The 18,669-nt window shown below is 40.1% G+C and overlaps 1 protein-coding gene across 1 annotated transcript; it reads right to left on the reverse strand.

Annotated features, from left to right (window-relative positions):
* Nucleotides 1–1,018: 1,018 nt before the first annotated feature.
* NIPSNAP2 (nipsnap homolog 2) lies at nucleotides 1,019–18,645 on the reverse strand. Its single transcript, XM_031967897.1, has 10 exons — nucleotides 18,549–18,645; nucleotides 14,747–14,886; nucleotides 14,619–14,664; nucleotides 12,762–12,856; nucleotides 12,322–12,392; nucleotides 11,148–11,288; nucleotides 9,791–9,822; nucleotides 7,393–7,487; nucleotides 3,510–3,593; nucleotides 1,019–2,233 (listed from the first exon to the last, which is right to left on the reverse strand). The coding sequence occupies exons 1-10, from the start codon at nucleotides 18,611–18,613 to the stop codon at nucleotides 2,169–2,171; spliced, it is 834 nt and encodes a 277-aa protein (XP_031823757.1). The 5' UTR covers nucleotides 18,614–18,645; the 3' UTR covers nucleotides 1,019–2,168.
* Between the last annotated feature and the right edge of the window lie 24 nt (nucleotides 18,646–18,669).

Consider the following 18,669-nt stretch of genomic DNA (forward strand, 5'->3'; position numbering starts at 1 on the left):
TCTCTAATCAAGAATGACTTAGAACATTTGAATTCTTATCACAAAAGCTTTGGGTTTATCAAAAAGTAAATTATTATAGTCATTGACTGCTGTGTCTTGAGTAGCTATCCTACTCCACATCCACCACTCTGTTTCTTAGCCAGTACCAAACAGTTTTCATTATCACCACTTCAAAATACTTCAGTATAAGAAATGGGAAAAAAAAAAAAAAGATCCCAAGAAAACTATTTAAAAAGGTGATTACCACATTGTAAAGAAAAACAACTTTGAAAAGCTTAAGAATTCTGATCAATGTTAGGAGATGTCAACGTGATGAGGAAGCATGATGCTTCCAACTTTTTGGCAAAGAGGTGAAAAATAAAATATATATTTTCTGATATTGCCAATATTTTGCCCGACTATGCTAGTATGTTACAAATGAAGAGGGTTTTTTTTTGGGGGGACAGGAGGGAGAAAAAGATAGGATAATGATAACAATGACAAAAAAAAGCACTTGTAAAAATGCGCCAAAAAAATAAAAATAAAAATGTGCCAAAGAGATTAACGTTCAGAAGTTTAGAGGTCACGGAGGTAAGACAGATAGCTTTGGAACTAGTATGCTGAATGATGTATATTTTTAAAAAACAACAATAGGCTGTGATGAGATTTGTGATTTCATATGATTTTTTCCCCCAATTTTCTTCTTTTCATATGGAAATATTCATGTTTGTTGTTATTTGTTGAATTTAGAAGAACAAAAAAGTCTTTTTTTACATAAGATTTTATTCAGGAAAAAGACTTCTATCTATAGATGAGAAACTTTCAGTGGTTTCCCAGAAAGCTAAGAGAAGCCAGAATCACCCAGTGCCATTAAAACCTAACAAGGAGACATTGGAAAGGGATCTATCCATTGTTTTATTTACACAGTGCCCACGTAGTAGAAGCCTGGAAACGCTAGCTCATTTGTTTGAGAGAAAAAAGAATAATTCAACACCCCAGCCACATGTAGAAGGGCTGCAATAACAGGGCTGGCAACATGTGAAAATTAAAAGGATTTTATTAACTTGATATGCTTTTGCAGAAAAGCATTGACATGTACAAGTTGGACATCCGGGAAGAGATTTGTATACACTGTTTTTCACACAGCAATTTTTTAACTCTGGGTCAGACAAAATGTTCATTTCAATAGGACTTCCACATTATTACAGACACGAACAAAATTGGTACACTACATTCAAAAATGAAATCAGACGGAACTGGACGGAGCACTCTGCTGTATGTCAATCTTAATGTCTTAACATGCACCTCCTTCACATGGCCTCAGAAAGATCTGCTGTATGTTTATTAAAATATTGACTCAGAAAATGCATCTGAGGTCACATGTGATTGCTTATAAAATAAAACCTCTTTTCCTAGTGCTATGCGTTTCATTATAGAAAAATATTTTTTAAAAAAAACCAGTGCTCTTCAAGGTGTTTATTTCAAAACTAGAGATCATGCAGTCCAAAGAAGAGGTTCGATGCAGTGATTTTTTTTTCCTATAGACATCATTGTAACGCTTTATCAAAACTGAATTCTTGCTCAAGGGTACGTCTCAGCCGCTATAAGACTGGCCGTGTCTCCTAGGATTCACAACTGGTTACAGAGAAGAGATTAGAACGTTTTCAGGGGCTGAGTACACACCTTCATGCTTTGTTCCTAGTTCAATAATCAGAAAAACTGCTGGAGTAACCATACTAGAATTAGGCAGGAACGACCAGAGTCCAGAGCTCTTCCTGCAACAGGAAGGGAATTAATCTAAACCCTGTAATTCTTTAGTGGATTTGTTTATCATATATAAATATGAACAAATTGCTTTCATGATTGGGTTCTTATTAGGAAATGATTCAGATTGTAGTCTGTTTCCTCTTTTCCCCACGGGGCTCGGGTAAGATACGTCGGATCAAAACAGTGATATTTCACAAAAGATCACTGAGCACTGTTAGAAGGAGCCAATTTTCTTCTGTAATTAACTTTTATATGAACATTTAGAATCTAAAGAAAAGAGGTCTCTCTAATAAGCTACATACAGCAGTTTTCTATTTCAATGTTTCTTTCTCACCATGATATACAATGTATACCATAAAATTAATTTAAGACAAATACTTGTCACTGAAATCTATGTAGGCACATGACAATTAATTCCAACTTTACTTGAGGGGTGAAATCTTCAGGGGGATCATGATTCTTGACTCCATTTCCTGAATTAGGGGCACTGGAAAGAAGCAGAAATGCGGGTTAAGGCAGGACCTTAATGGGAGAGCGCTCACTCTTCCCTGTCACTCTGGGTCAGACAATCTCAGGTGTATTTATGTACAAACAGCAATCTGTCCAGGACGTTCCAGGGGGCCTGCCAACTTTGGGGGGGATCCGGGCCCAGACAGCCGGGCAAAACCTTCTCCCACCTGCACCAGCTTCCTTACCTCTACAACTGGGACCATGACAGCGCCCCTCCTCACTCCCCCCATCCCCCATGAGGATCTAACGGATGCAGCTCTCCGGGGCTCGGTAAAGCTCCAGACAGAGGCGGGTTGAGGATGTTACTGCGCTGCCTTCAGACAAGGAGGGGTCCACCTCCAAGTATGAGGCTGGAGCTGAAAAAGGGCTTGGGGGGCCCCTGAGTGAACCCCACTTTGCAATGAGAAACTGGAGCTTGCCCAAGGTCACCCGGGGAGGACGCCCGACTCTGGTCAGTGATGGACCTGTGAGCGTTCAATAGATGCTCACAGAGCAGGTCCCGGCTGAGGCGTGTAAGAGATAGTAACCCTCATAATTAGGTGCTGGTGATGGTGGGAAGCGCAGAGAGATGAACAACCATAGCCTATCCATGTAGGTTTGGTAATCACCAAAATATATTTTACTGTTCTAAGTTGTAAAGAACACAGGAAGGAACAAAAGCAAACTTACATCTAATTATGTAGCAATGTATTAGCTTTTGCTAAAAAAACAAAACAAAACAAAAAACTAAGCAGTGGATCCATTTACTCTTTTCCTTCTAGGAAATAAATAGGTAGAAGGACTCTCTTTTTCTTACTGGGCAAGCTCTAGATTAGCAATGTCATATAATCTTCTATAAAGTCACTAGACAATTATTCCTAAGAATGATTGTCCAAGAGAGTCGGACATCTTATCTACTTTCATTACATTTATTTAAGTTGGTTAATCTTCAAAACAAGTGACAAGAGTTTTGCTGGGTACGGGCAATTTTCTCATTGAACCAATTGATCTAATTAAGATAATTCTCAGAATATTTTTTCACTTGGCATGGCAGTGCGGCAAATGTTCTAAAGAACTGATTATTAGTGCCGATAAACTGGCACCAGAAAGTAATCTTCCATCTTTTGCAGGGAAGAAGCCAAAAGATAGGAAACTGACCGCTGAAGCCGGCTGTAAAACTCTCTGGCCAACTGGGATTTTTGAAAGCATGCCTTTAAACCGATGCTGCACTGCTAGAGGCCCCACCAAACGCGCAGCACGTATGCAACTCTTACCTGTATAATAAACCAATTCTTCCCAGCCGTGTTTATGCCATGCTGCATTCCGAGTGTCTTCCCTGGACTGCAGGTCTTTGTAAGCTTGAAAACAAACACATGGAAACTAGCTTTAAAACCCTGGAAATGCCCCACATTTCATCACCTGGTCCTTTAGTATTTATTTCAACTTGTTGGATGCTTTTGTAAAGTGATAAGGAGATTGAATCATAGCTGGAATTTGCTTTAAATGTAGCGTAACCCTGGGCTTCATTTATATTTCTGCTCACCTGAAGGTCCTCATTGCCCTGTGGCGTGTGCCCATGTGCCTGCTGTGCTCATTGCAAGGCATTCTGGGAGATACAAGGATGACACAAGGATACCTCTATCCCTGTTCCTGACCTCAAGGAGTTTATGGTCTGATGGGGAGGAGGCCACCTTCGAAAGCTTCGTGTAGGGAGTGACCTATTTCGAAGAGAACTAGAAATTTTTTGGAGATAATTTTCAGAGATATGAGCTGTCCTTATTTATAATGACAGCTACAGGATAATATGGTAAAATAGAACTGTTGGTTCTATTAGAAACTCAGCAATTGTTTAGAGATTATAACATCCTGTTCTCTGGAGGGAAAGATAAGAGTATTTGAATGTCAAATTCACTTCTTCCACAACTGAAACTGAGTTCCTCCAGGGCTGGGCCTGACCACTTTTGTCTTTTCTTTGTCATCCCATTGATCAATTAGTCAATGTGTTTGTTGATTTGACTTTAAAAGGAATTTAAAAATCAGCAATAAATAAGGGAAAGCAAGAGACATGTAAAAGGTGAAACAATGTCATCCAGAAAACAGGATCTGATCATTATAAAGTTCAGTGGCAAAACGGGAAATGTCAAGATATGGCTTATTTGTACAAACAAACTTCAGCTAACTGTAGACTAGCCTTCCTAGCCTTCAAGGCTTCTATGACTCTCCTCTCCTGCTCAAAATAGTTTGAGGAGTGGTCAATAAATTTCTCAGCAGCTCTAACAGAAGTTAATTTTGTGACCGTAAAGGGCAAACTGCCTCTTGTTTCTAAAGCCTCAGTTTCTTCATCTGTAAAAAGGGGATTGAACTGGATTGTCTCTAAGGTACCTTCCAGTTCTAACTATCTCTGGATCCATTAAAGGCAGAAGATTGTGTTGGACACACTGTGAGTGGCTGATTTTCCACAGCTGAAAAGAGAAATGCTCTGATTGTCTGGTGGTATCTGTAAGGGGCCAGTCCTTGCTGGAAAAACCCAGAAGAGTGGACGGACCAATGGAAAAGGAGGAAAGTAGAGAGAATAAGGAGGAGAGCAGCAGTTACTAGGAGTGCTGAGTAAATAGCCACTGACATCGGGAAAGAAGAAGGTCTAGGAAAGGGAGACCCATGGCCCTTTGTAGCTGCATCTTGGGACAGAGAATGTGACGTCTTCTTCGCACAGGGGACAGAAGAGCGCCGATTCTCAACGAGGAAGCCCTGACTGACGCTGCCCCGTCGGCACCGTTCCCTGTGCTGCACCACAGTAGCCGTTGGCCATAGTAGAAGCTCTAGAGATGAGGCAAGTCACAGAGCCAAATAGAGGCACAGATTCCAATCTCCCCCCAATCAGCTGATCAATCCACAGGCATTTATGAGACGCCTACTGTGTGCCAGGCACTGTGCTAAGTGTCAGGGATTCGGAGAAGGATTCTGCCTTCCAGGCGCTCACGTTCCAGCCCACAAGGCAGGTGGGGTCAGCAAACGGCTACTTTGAAACTCTCTGCAGATACTGAATCATCCAGTTATGCATCAGCCCCATGTGGTGAAATGCCCTCAATCATAGTAGTTACTGTTGCTCCTTGAGTAGGCAGGAGATTTTTATCAACAAAGGCACCGGCCTGAATGGCAAGAAACCTTCAAAGGGGAACTTCAGCCGTGGCTGAGGTGACGCGTGAGGCTGTTACACAGCAGGCGCCAAAGGCCAATGACGGCAGCGCAGAAGCGCCTTGTGACTCTGGGGGACAATTCGTCCCTGAGCAACCCGTCCCTCAACAATTTTCTCACATATCTGAACCCTGTCGGCTCCGGCGGTGCTTACTCATTAATCTGACAGGCAATGATCGGGCAGAACCCTGCCTTGGGCCCCAGGGGATGTAGAAGACCCCGAGGGAGGCCTCCAGTATATTGGGCAGAGTTCCATGGAAGATTACGGGAGCTGAGAGGCAAGAGTCGAGAAGCTGAGGAGGGGGAGATCTGCAGCGGTGGGAGCGGGCATCCGGGAACAACATAATCACCGGGGCCGGGGAGGCTTTCAGGTATTGGCAACTTGTTCAGTGGAGGGCTGTGCTACCGAGTTTAGTCCCCTTAAGTAAATAAGATAAACTATCCTTTCATGTGTTACCTCTGCAGGTTTCCATAACCAAAAACCCTTCACGAATGGCAAATTTCATCACCTTAGAACTTCAAAGGTGTCATACATTTCCTTACCTATTGCTTCATAGAGGACAAGATGAAACATGAACAGGGACCATTTTTGGAACCAATGCCATTATCTTTTTGTATTTTCAGCAAAAGAGCATTTCAGAACTACAGGCTGATTTGAGAATAACAAAGGTATTCAATTGCTTAACAACCATGGTTCTCTCCAAGGAAGAAGGGTTAGTGCTAGGACATCAATTTCACCATCTTCCCTCTACCTGATGTTACCTCCTTGTTAAATCATTAAGAATATGAAATGACATTTTAGAGAGATTTCATAAGAAAATGGTCCATTATGAAAGTATTTCAAAAGACTTTCAGGCATTTTAACTCCAACGATGCACTTTTTAAACCTGATGGTATCTGGAATTCTTTTAAAAGCCAAATTCTAAGAGTGGAGTTAGAGAAAAATGTGCTCTGCTGTCCCATCAACATAAGTATCATCTTCTGCTAATGAATTTGTTAGTTTGGTGTTTGTTGAGTTCTGAATAAAAATAAATGAATGTTTTTTAAAAATCTGGCTTTAATGAAAAAAAAATCTTTAACCATCAGTAAGTACTGCAATGTGGCTGACATGCAGCTAAGGAAGAGTTAAAAGGGGTGACCACTAAAAGTGGTGACCATGTATGAAAGGTTAAGTTTCTACCGTATAACTTACCTTTCTTTATAAAGTATATAACAAATTCAACCTGTAGCTATGAAAGCAGGACCTGAGACCACAAATGGGAGCCCTTCCTTGCCTCTGCAACATGTCAGCTACATTGCTTCCTCGGCATATCATATACATTAAAGCTCATAGTATCCTTGAATTATTAAGAAAAATTTAAAATTCTGTTTAGATATTCTGTTAATAAAGTAAGGAACTATAAAGTACATTTTTAAACATTCTAAATGCAAAAGGATTTATTTTTGTCAGTCTGGAAATCTTGGTAATCTAGAAGAGCATTCATTGAGCGTTTCTATTCACTAATTTACAGACTTTTAGTCAATTGGCAAGGTCCAAGAATAAAATATTTTAAACAGCTTCATTTGATGGCTAACTGATCCAAATTGGCTTCGGTTTCACATTCTCCACCTTCTTCCCACCTTCCCATCATTCCCCTCTCTTAAATTTGCCTCCATTTTTTATGGCCTTCATTCTCTCTACAGCAGGCTGTTTTCTCTATCTTTTCCCTCTTTTATAATTTTTCCTGCTTTCCTCACTCCCTTTGGCTGCTAATCAATCATGGTATTCATTTAACTGGCGGGGCTTCTGCCCATTTGCAAATAGATTTTGTTGTTAATTTGGAATCTCTGGGTCTTCTTGATTCATAAGCTCTTTTTGACTCCATCTTTTACCATGGACTATCACCCTCATATGGGAAAGTATCCTTACCATACAGCCCAGTGAATCTGGGTCTACTAAGAGAAGAAGAAAAAGATTCTTACCCCAAAGATGATGTACCATATATAACTGCCCAATCTGAGAGAAAAACCCTCCAACTGCTTCCTCATTGTCCTGTCTAAAACGAATTGCACGAGCCCTATAAGAGAAAATAATTTTCATTCACTAGATTACATATGTAAAAAAGATTGAATTGATTGAATCGTCTCCAAATCACATGACAATTATATTAAAAGCAGTGCCTATCACTGCAAATCCCCACATATTGACAAATATTGTAATGTTGGTAAAACATTAAGATTTACCTTCTCTAGCCTGCAACTACTACTTTCCTAGGCACTGTTGTCTCTTGAAAACAGCACCGCCATACCTACATACAACACCTGCGTAGGCAGGAGAATTGAATTTAAGAATTTTCTGAGGACCTTTTGTAATTGAAGACTGACTTCTGCATGATATGAGACATGTGACTATTGCCTGTCAAAGTATATAATTACACTCTTATATGATGGGGTCTGATTCCTAAAGAGAATATTCTTAACATACATGTCTGTCTGTCTCACTCTCCCAAGTTAGTTTCTTAGAAGTATATTGCAACTACTCTCAAATTTAGAATTTGTAAGTGATTCATTTTCTGTCAATCAAAAGTGGTAATTCTGATTGGCAAATTAGTGAAATTAAACAAATTATTTTAACATGCAGAATGCATTATAGCTATCATTTTAAGTGATAAACATTCATTCTCATTCAGTTTTGGATTTTTAAAATTCATTTAGGGTAAGTAAAGAAAACTTACACTTGGCTGAGCCTGACAAAATGTCATAGTGAAGGACATAGTGAAGGAATCACCACCTTAAACCTATTTGTCAAGAGACAAATCAAATGCTGAACTAGCTCTTAAAGTTCATTTCCTTTTGGAAAGAAAAGTCTTTTTGCTAAGACATTGTAGTTAAAGTTAAAAAAAGAAACAAACAAGCAAACAATTCATATATATATATATACATATAAATATATATTTCTTATATTAACTGTCTTAAATTAGCAATATGTAAAACCTACTTAGCAATTGAATCTATTCTAATAGATAGTAGCAACAGGATTTGATCATCCCAATACTGGAGTTCTTCCTTATTGCAGCAATTTTAAGGTAATTTCTTGTTTCTGTCCTAGTAGTCAGGGCTTTCTTATAAGTTTAAATCTATGTTTAAAAAAATATCTATTGTATGAAAATGTAACATGGAAGGCAGAGATAGCTGAAGAGGACTGTTTACATTGTAAAAAAGTTTTAAATGGTCAGTACTATTTATTCCCTTATGTCCTCGTTTGTCAACTACCTTACAAGAGAGAAAAAAGGAAGAGGAGCAGCTAGGTGGCACAGTGGATAAAGTACCAGCCCTGAAGTCAGGGGGACCTGAGTTCAAATCTGTCCTCAGATACCTAACACTTCCTACCTGTGTTACCCTGGGCAAGTCACTTAATCCCAATTGCCTCAGCACAAAAAAAAAAAAGAAAGAAAAAAGAAAAAAAAAAGTGAGAATTCCCTGCCAATTGAAGATTAGATGGAAATGGAGATGTCAATTACCCATAAAGTTAATGAAGGTAATGGGAAAACAAAATTTGACTCATCCCTCTCTACCCCCCCCACCTTTTTTTTTTTTTTTTTTTTGCTACTGACACAATTCTACAAAGTGAAGCAAAAGTCATAACCCATCATAGATTTGAAGACCTAAGCGATCATTTTTTTCATTCAATTCCTTTCATTTTTTCTGGAGATTTGATCTCCAGCATTCTGTCATTATTTTTGTTGTTTGTTTTTCATACCCACTCGGTCCTTTACATCTAAACTAAATCTGACCTTTCACTCTATGGCAAGGGTCTCCTAATATAGTAAAAAGAATTCTCACCTGTCATCTTTCCATGATCATATCAGCCTGATCGCATTGTTCTTGCTATAGCCATTTTGTTCATGGCCTACTCCTATCTTTAGGTCTTTTATCGTCCCACTTATGTCTAGCCAATCATTTCCCATCTTGAATCTACTGAAATTAATTTTGTTTAATCCTTAAATATTGTTGTACCTTATATTTGCCTTGAAGGGAACTTCATCTTGTTTTTGGTAGATAATTTTGATCAGCAAAACTTTGAATTATATTCTTGCCTGCTGAGGTATAACACCACCTAACTTGGTAAAGAAATTGGTTCTTTGCTACTCAATCTAAAAAGACAAACAAGGGTAGTAGCCATATAAGTGAGAAAATATATTTGTGAGTGAAAGCAATTATTTTTAGGAAAGATGAGATCTGTGAAAATGCAAAAAAGTTCCTAAACTTGTGTCAAACCCTGATGCCAGAGATCCCAAACTTTGATACAGAGAGATGAAAGAATGGCCCAACACAATCCATTAATAAGATTTAGGAACTCACCATGCTGCCGAGAACTTACCAATAGTTGCCCCATTCGATCATTGTTCCTGGCTGAAAGAAAACATTTTGGTTTTGGAATGTTGGTTCTTTGACTGAGGAAGCATTGCAATGAAAAAGTACAGAGTGAGGTCAACTACTTCATAGATTACTTAAAAAAAAAAGACAAATTGATTTTTAATAACTATTGTCCACTTTATTTATAGCTCCCCTACTTAGAATGGCCATCTGTGACTTAATTCAAGGCAACAATTCATGGACAGTAGAAGCTATTGATACTTTTTCCCACCTTCTTTTTAAAAAATTATTATTTATTATTTTTAAATTTAATCAAAAACAGAAAGAAAAGAAAAACAAAACAAAGCAGAACATTGTCGTGTGTCCAGCAGAATGTCAGAGAGGATTCAAAATACAAAAATGAATTTCCTGTTCAAGAAAGGATATATAATAGTAAAAGAGTGTCCATCTTTTTTTTTTTTTAAATTTCTTTGTGGGAAGTTCTTTTGTTCTTTGCAGTGCATTTTTTTTTTTTTTAATTTTATTCTTTCCTCCCCTTTTAGCATATGTATACTTGCTTTCGGCAGATATCCATTTGTGTACACGTACACACACACACACACACACACACACACTACTGAGACCAATCTCATTTCTATTGTATTTTTAGCCCTTTGGCCTTTTAGAAGACAAAAAATAAAACTAATATAAATTCAATAAGAAGTTCTATTTATTTTTTCATATTTGAGGAAAAAAGGACTAAGATTAGCGCTAGTAAAAGTACCTAGTAAAAAGAATTTTTGAGACCAAGACCTATAAAGATCCAATTGATATGGTTACAAACAGTAGCAATTCACTTGGTCTATAGTTAAACTTTCTCTAGGCTTTGGTACGGCAACATTTGGGAGCACATACTTCTCAATCTGGTGGCATTTTAGTATTTTGACACCGAGGCACTAAAAATTGGTCGCCTAGTATTTATTAGATCCTCTATTCTCACTGTAATAAGTGCTACAAAGAATGACTTCAAATGAATTCTGCAGTTTTGGGCTTTTTATATAAATTTTTTTATGAGATTGTATTAATTATCAATGATTAAGTATTAACCATTTTATAAAATATGAACGATAAGGGAGAAGTGATGAAGGGAGAGAAGAAAATAAAGGAAAGGAGAAGTTCAGCAAGGAGCTTAGAAAAGGAAGAGGGAACAAATTCAGGTGGGCTTTGGATGCTCCTCAGATGCTTCAGGGCCACGTCCCTGTCTCCGCCTCCCCTAACCCCATTCCCTGTACCCAGACTCTGGTTCATGTCAATGTCAGGAGACCCTTCTGGAGTTTCTAAGGAGAAACGAGTAGCTGAATATCACTGAGTTTTGTACTTACTCTAAGTTGGTAAGACCTGAGTTCATATATATTAGGCCCTGGTCTCGGGACAGGTTCATTCCAGAAACTGAACTCTAACAGCAACTGGTTCTTTCGAGAAAGCAGCATGTTGCCTCTTTCCTTCCGGAAGGCCACAAATTCCTTTAAAAGAAAATTGTTATGAAATTTTAAACCATATGTATGTCTCAGTACTCATCAACACTTTGCATCCCATTCAGGCTATACTCACTAAACTTAATTCCCCCCAATAAAACTCACTTAAATTTCAGAAAAATAATTTATCTACATTTGATAATCCATATAGGGGCAGCTAAGTGGCACAGTGGATAGAGCAGCAGCCCTAAAGTCAAGAGGACCTGAGTTCAAATCCAGCCTCAGACACATCACTTCCTAGCTGTGTGACCCTGGGCAAGTCACTTAACCCCCAATTGCCTTAGCAAAACAAAAACCAAAAACCAAAAACAAGAACAAAAAAAGACAATCCATATAAACAGAAGTCAGTTGGAGGACATAAAGAGCGCATACATGATCCAAAGCTTGCTGTGCTAATGATGGGCTCATTTAAAGAAATAGTTCTCAAACTTTTTGGTCTTAGGACCCCTTTATACTCTTAAAACTCATTGGGGTCCCTAAAGAGCTTGTTTATATATTTTATATCTATTAATATTTGCCAGATTAGAAATGAAAATGGCTTGGGATTACTATGAAAAGTTCTGACCCTGCAGATCGCAGGACCTTGAAAGGACCTTGGGAGATCCTGAGGGGTCCTTGGACCATAGCTTGAGAACCAGTGCCTATAGGTATTCCAAACAGTTTGCTCACACCTGGCATGGGGGTAGGGCAGCAGATGGGCAGTGCTGGGGAGCAGCTGGGATGCCCACGATTAAAAATATGCCACGAACAATTCAGTCACCATTTAGCTTGTTGCTAGCTAAAGCAGACACACTACGAACATTTCAAATGAAACCTATCAACTCACTCTTGCCATAAGAAGTCAGTTATTTTAACATCAAAACAGATACTATTTAAAAACTCTGCAAATCAAAGTGCACAAAGAACACCGTTTTTAGCAGAAAAAGAGAAACTGCCAAAGACGTAACAATAAGAGACACTTAATTTAGACTAACAAGAGCTATGTCAAGTTAGAATTAGCAAACGTTTGAGAAAATCCTACCTTATTTTCTCTGAGCTTACTCATGACCTCATTGAGGGCTGGGTAGCCTCCCTCATATCTCCAGAGGTGGACTGAAATATATTTTTAAAAATATATATATTTAGAGGTCCAGGATAATAGCTCAGTTGACTTTAAAACATGCTACACACACAAAAGTTGACAGTGCCGAGTTGTAAATATACACAAAAGTCGATTTAGATATACAAATGATCACAATGAATTTAAATACTCAGAGGCAATAAAAAATTGTTTCAAACTGGAAGAAACAATCTATTTCCTTTAACCGCGAATTTATACGTTGATTTTAGAAACTTTAGATTTTTATTGCAACTAAGCATTTCATCTGAAAATTAATTATGCAATTACAATAAAGGTTTAAGAGACAAAATTCATTTCAGCATTAAGTCTAGCTTCTAAGAATTATTCTTAAGAGTCCTTACCAGCCTGATCTTGCTCCCCGTACCAAGTATTCCAAGTTCCCACCAAGGTACAAGGATAGTGTTTTTCTGCATGAATCTTTGGCAGCACCTCTTGACTTAAAAAAAATAAGAAAAACAAATTCCATGTGTTCAATGTACTAATCAATCGGCAACATTTTATTGAGAACTTAGCATTAGGCGTTTTGCCGACTAATTAAAGGCAATGGAAACATATTCATACATTTTGTGGGCTTATTGGCAGAATAAACATTTTTGGATCATCTCTATTACCTAACTAATATACCTTCCTTGAATGCTGGGACCCTTCGCCATGAGATCTTTTTCAGATCTATAAACTGGGACCAAAAAGAAAGAGTCGAGGGTCCAGAGATGACAGAAGATGTATTTGCAAGTGAGAAGAGGGAACTTTCACGATCAGGTGGTTGTTAAGTGTGTGGACAAGAAGAAAAGGAAGAGAAGTCGCAGACAGCCCAAGGGAGGGGAACAGGAAGCGGCCATGAGGCCTGGGAGGACAACCAGGGGAAGGGGAAGTGAGAACCAAGAGCCACGAAGAGAATTGGCCCCATGTGAGATAAAGGAATCAGCTGGGAACCTTCTGGGCAGATGTGATTCGGAAGGAGAAAGAAGGGAAAAGAGGAGGGAGGAGGAAGTAGGGAAGAAGGAAGAGAGAGGAGGGAGGTGGAGGGAAGAGGAAGAAGGCCAGTCCTTGGTGACTCCCTAGATACTGAAGAGTAAGGATAATGATAACTCAATGATGACTCTGAAGTTCTGAATCCAAATTACTGGGAGAGCCATGGTTCCATTAATAAAACTGGAAGTGGATTTGGGTGGTGGAGGAGAATTAGAACTCTGGAGTGAGGAGTTGAAAGGGATCCAAGAGGCCATTTAGTTTAAAAATCTCATTTTACAGATGAGGAAACAGGCCCAAAAAGTCACCTAGTCCAACCCATACCTGAAAAAGAATCCCCATTACAACTTGACCCACAACGGGTCATCTTGACTTAGCTGGAAGACACTGGCCACCTCTCTCCCCAGCTCTGAAGACAGATCCCCCACATCCTGAAGCTGCCCATTCTAATCTGAGGTAGGTCAAATCGATTATTTTTTTCTGACATCAAGACCAAGTTTGCTTCTCTGCAATTTCTAATTGTGAAAGGTAAATGAATCTAGTTTTGGACAAAACGAGTTTCAGAAAAATCTGTCTAGATTTGAACAAGATGAGTTTCAAAACTGACAAGTCATCTCAGTGGAAACGTCCAGTGGGCCACGAGGGTCTGACAACACTGGAGGCTCAGGGAGGCATCAGCTGGGGAATGAAGACAGAAGTAAACGGCTCAGATTTGCTGTAGAAGAGCATTTTTGTTTAAAATGTAGACGGATGAACCAGAAAGTCTATACAATGGTTGCATTTCTCTGATCGGCCTTCAATAAAAATGGTATATTTTTTTGTTTTTGTTTTTGCCATTGGAATTTCTGTGTTTTTTGAAATTCCCTCGCTTTCTTTGAAGCTTGGTAGAAGTGAGGGTTACAAAAATCACTTTTACCATGTGCCCTGGTATATCATGAGAATGATTTTACGCAAAATTCATTAAAAGTATCAGTCCAATTCTCCCATTTCTTCAAAGACATGTAAATTCCCAAAGAATGTTCAGGACTCCATACAATATGAGGTGATTTATCTGTGCATATTGTACCCCCTTTTCACTTTAGTAATCTTATCACTCAGGGCTCAATTTAAAAGCTTTTGCAAAGAGAGAAGAATAGAGTTTAAGAGAAATGCTCTAGCAATTTCTGGAGGAGCCAGCACACACATAATTCAGTCTTTCCCCCTAGTCATGGGTAGTTTGGGCTACATACCAAATTTGGTTGTATGCTTCTAGGCATTCCGGCTTCACATTGTGAACTGAAACAAGAAAATTCAACAATAAATTTATGAACAAAAAGAAAGGAAATCCAAATATTCAAATGTAAAGAGCCCCACTCACACTGTATTTTGTACAGACTGCTTGTTTCCTTTTTGGCTAGGAGATTGGAATGAGCATCTTTTCTTGGGTCAACTTTCCGGACAAATAAAGATTTTAACCAACTATCTTCACGAGATCTGTTAGTAGAGGTTGTCAGGCCCCTAGGAATGAACAAATATGTCAGCACAGATCTAATGAGAATTGCAATAGTTTTTTAGTTTTAATTAAGGAAGGTCAAACCACTACATTATTCATAGAAGAGAATATTAAATGTCCATCTCTCACAATTATTAACCATCTGACCTTGGTGGGGTCATTTAATTTCTCTCAGCCTCATTTTCCTCATCTATAAAATGTAAATCATAATCTTCCAATCCTTATACTTCACCAAGTAACAAAATTCAAAGTGCTTTATATTCACATAGTTACTCAAACCATCTTATTAAAGTTTATTATTCCAGTATCATCAAAGCTTATAAAAGTTGTTCAAACCGTCTTATCAAATTATCTCACCTCTTCTTATCAGGAGAGGCAGAATGCTAACTTAGCAGACTATTTTACCCCCAAAAGTGACAACCAAAGGGAACGAAATTTTAGTATACTGTATTGCCTACCAGATCACTCATATGTAAACTTTTTTACATCAGGATTCTGGAAATGCATTTCTCCTTTTTAAAAAATTTTTTGCCAAGGCAATTGAGGTTAAGTGACTTGCGCAGGGTCACACAGTTAGGAAGTATTAAGTGTCTGAGACCACATTTGAACTCAGGTCCTTCTGACTTCAGAGCCAGTGCTCTAGTCACCTTTTTTCTCCTTCTAAAACAATTTTTGACAAAGCAAAATTTGGAGGAAGAAAATGAAAATTACCTCCAAAATGAATTTATGCTAAAGTCAATCTTCCTATTCTAATTAAAATCTAAAGACAAAATTACACCATCACATAGAACAGATTGGATAATTTCCACATTCTAAATATAATTTCTATTACACAATCAACCAAATACTAAACCTCTAGTAAGCACCTATTATGTGCCAGGCAGAGTACTAAACCTATCTCTTACGTAAACACACCGTCAGAGACCAGGCAAAGTGGTCCGCCATCACTGAGTCTACTTCCTCCTCCTCACCATTCAGGTGGATCTCGACTATCTTGGCCCAAATTGCCTACTATCTCCATGGGCTGGATCCTACCATTTACATTGAAACTTTCGGATTCCCACTGCCTCATAGATCAAGTTCAAATTACCCATAGGTAATAGCAAATGAATTCTGAGGCTCTCCCCTGGACGGCTTAGTTGTAACAGCAAAACCCATTAGACAAATACTGCCTGATCTCTGTGTCCACAATCATTATCAACTTGTCAATAACAACAAACCTGCCCAAATAAAAAATTCTGGAGGAACTTTGTTTTACTCCAAGAAAGGGCACCCCATGCAGTAAGGGGTTTCATGTAGCTTTTGAATTGAAAGGAAATGATGACTTAATCATAGAGTAGCACGAAATGTTACTTTGTAGATCCTAACCATAATAGCCAAGGATTGAGACAATTCTGAGCAAAAGCGTGGGAGGGCAGGACATAACAATAACTGGTAGCTAGTAGTTAGGAAGGTGACCTTCAGGGGGAAGAAAACACTCAACAGTATAAAGCTCTCTCGATTCCATAAGATAAATACACATGCTCAAAACTCAAAGTCCTACCAATCGCACAGATCGGTTTTTACTCCAATGTATCCACTTTCTAATGCAAAATTGTATTTTCCATATTCTTAAGATTAAGTTGTTGCTTTAAAAATGTACTGGATTGGTTTTCCTCTCTGGTCGTTAAAAAAAAAAATAAAGCTGCTCTGGACCCTAACAGCTTTTATATATATACCAATCCATAGAACTGGCTTCATTTATTTTAATTTCAAATTGTCTGAAACCATATGAGACAGTATTTGGAAATATACAGCTATAGAAACATTTAATTTCGAATTGTCTGAAACCACACGAGACAGTATTTGGAAATATATAACTATATAAACATATGCAACTAGAGAGGCAGGAATGAGAGTACTTTTTAAATACAGGAAACAGTTTCTTAAGATGGTGTTGGGGCATTAGCAGGAAAAAATAATTCTTAAAATCGCCAGGAGATTGAAAACAGCAAAAATAGTTCAATAAATAGAATTACATTTTGTATGGGTTAATGTTATATGTTGGAGAATACTTTGAAGACCTTTGGGATACCTGATACTGGGGCCCACAAAAACCAAAACTTGATATTCTGAAGCACAATGTCTCTCACATATATATTTTTTTAATTTAGTTTTTAGTTTTAGGTCCAATTTTTAACTTTCATTTTGGTACCTATTAAAACTTTATCAGAACCAGCTATACCCAGAAAAAGAACTCTGGGAGATGATTAAAAACCATTACATTGAATTCCCAATCCCTATATTTATGCACACCTGCATCTTTGATTTCCTTCACAAGCTAATTGTACAATAATTCAGAGTCTGATTCTTTTTGTACAGCAAAATAATGTTTTGGTCATGTATACTTATTGTGTATCTAAGTTATATTTTAATATATTTAACATCTACTGGTCATCCTGCCATTTAGGGGAGGGGGTGGGGGGGTAAGAGGTGAAAAATTGGAACAAGAGGTTTGGCAATTGTTAATGCTGTAAAGTTACCCATGTATATATCCTGTAAATAAAAGGCTATTAAATTAAAAAAAAAAAACTTTATCAGAAATTCTAAAAAATCAAAACTGATTGCTCTGAAATGTAGCCAACATTGTTCCCTGCCTTGCATTTGAATAGGTAGATTGCTCGTCTATCTGAAATTCAAGTAGTATTTCTTTGCTTTGTCTGTAACTTGGGCAATTCCTGTGTACAAGTAGTTTGAAGAAGGCAGTTTTCCAGAATCAGATCAAAACGCCGAACGTTTCCCAGATATTCCCTGCCGGTTTATGGCAAAGGGTAGAATGAATTTTAGGGGAGGGACGCGGGAGGTGACTGCCGCCGCACACACTGGGGAGTCGGAAGGACCCGCGAGCGTTATTCCGCTGCCATGTTTATTTTCTGCTCATTGTTGGGGGGGAGGGGGTGCGCGCGCCAGAGGTGCTTGTGCAGAAAGAGTGGGACTGGGTAGACGGGACCGAAAAGCCGCTGCCCGGAGCTTGCTCGGGCCCAGCCCGGCGCGCGCCGAGAGCGGAGCTCTCCCGAAGTTGCTCTGATCAGTTACACGAAACGCACCATGTCAGTTACGGCTCCCCCAGGACTACGCGTCCCCGCGCTCGGGTCCTTAGAACCAGCCCGGGAGGGCCAGGGCCACCTGCGGCAGAGCCCGAAGCCCGGCCCGGGGGAGGGCAATGTCACGGCCAAGAGCCCAGGAGTCCGGAGCGCTGTCCGAGCCTCGGACGCTGGCCCGGCGGCCCGAGGGCGCCCGCGGCGAGAGCGAGGGTCGCTGGGGACCGAGCGCTCCTCCTCGGCCGCGGTTCCCAGGCGGGTCGGGCCAGGCCGCCCGCCCCCACGGTCATGGGCCACGGCCACGGTCGGCCCCCGGCCCCGCGCCCCCTCCCTCCCCCTTGGCGTGGCCCGCAGGGGGAAGGGTCCCTAGTCCCCGCCCGGCTCCCGCCCGGGGTTGGCACGGCGCTCGGGCCTCGGCGGGCCCCCGGCCGTGACCTTGAACCCCAGCCGGGGCGGGCTGGTTGGCGGGCAGTCGGGACGCCTGGTGGGGGCAGTGGGGGAGCGCTACCCGGTCCCTGGCCGCCTAGAGTCTCTCCCGCCCAGGCCAAGGTTCAAGGTCACGGCCGGGCCGGCTGGGCGCTGCTCACCTGAGGGCCGGCCGCAGGCGGGGGGGCGCGGCCGCTCCCAGGGACCGCAGCACTCGCGCCGCCATCTTGCTCTGGCGCCTCCGCTCGGCCCCCTTCCCCCCCCCCCCCCGGCCCGCCGCCC

This window comes from Sarcophilus harrisii, chromosome 4 (genome assembly GCF_902635505.1).
Source record: "Sarcophilus harrisii chromosome 4, mSarHar1.11, whole genome shotgun sequence".
In the NCBI taxonomy this organism is placed as follows: Eukaryota; Metazoa; Chordata; class Mammalia; order Dasyuromorphia; family Dasyuridae; genus Sarcophilus; species Sarcophilus harrisii.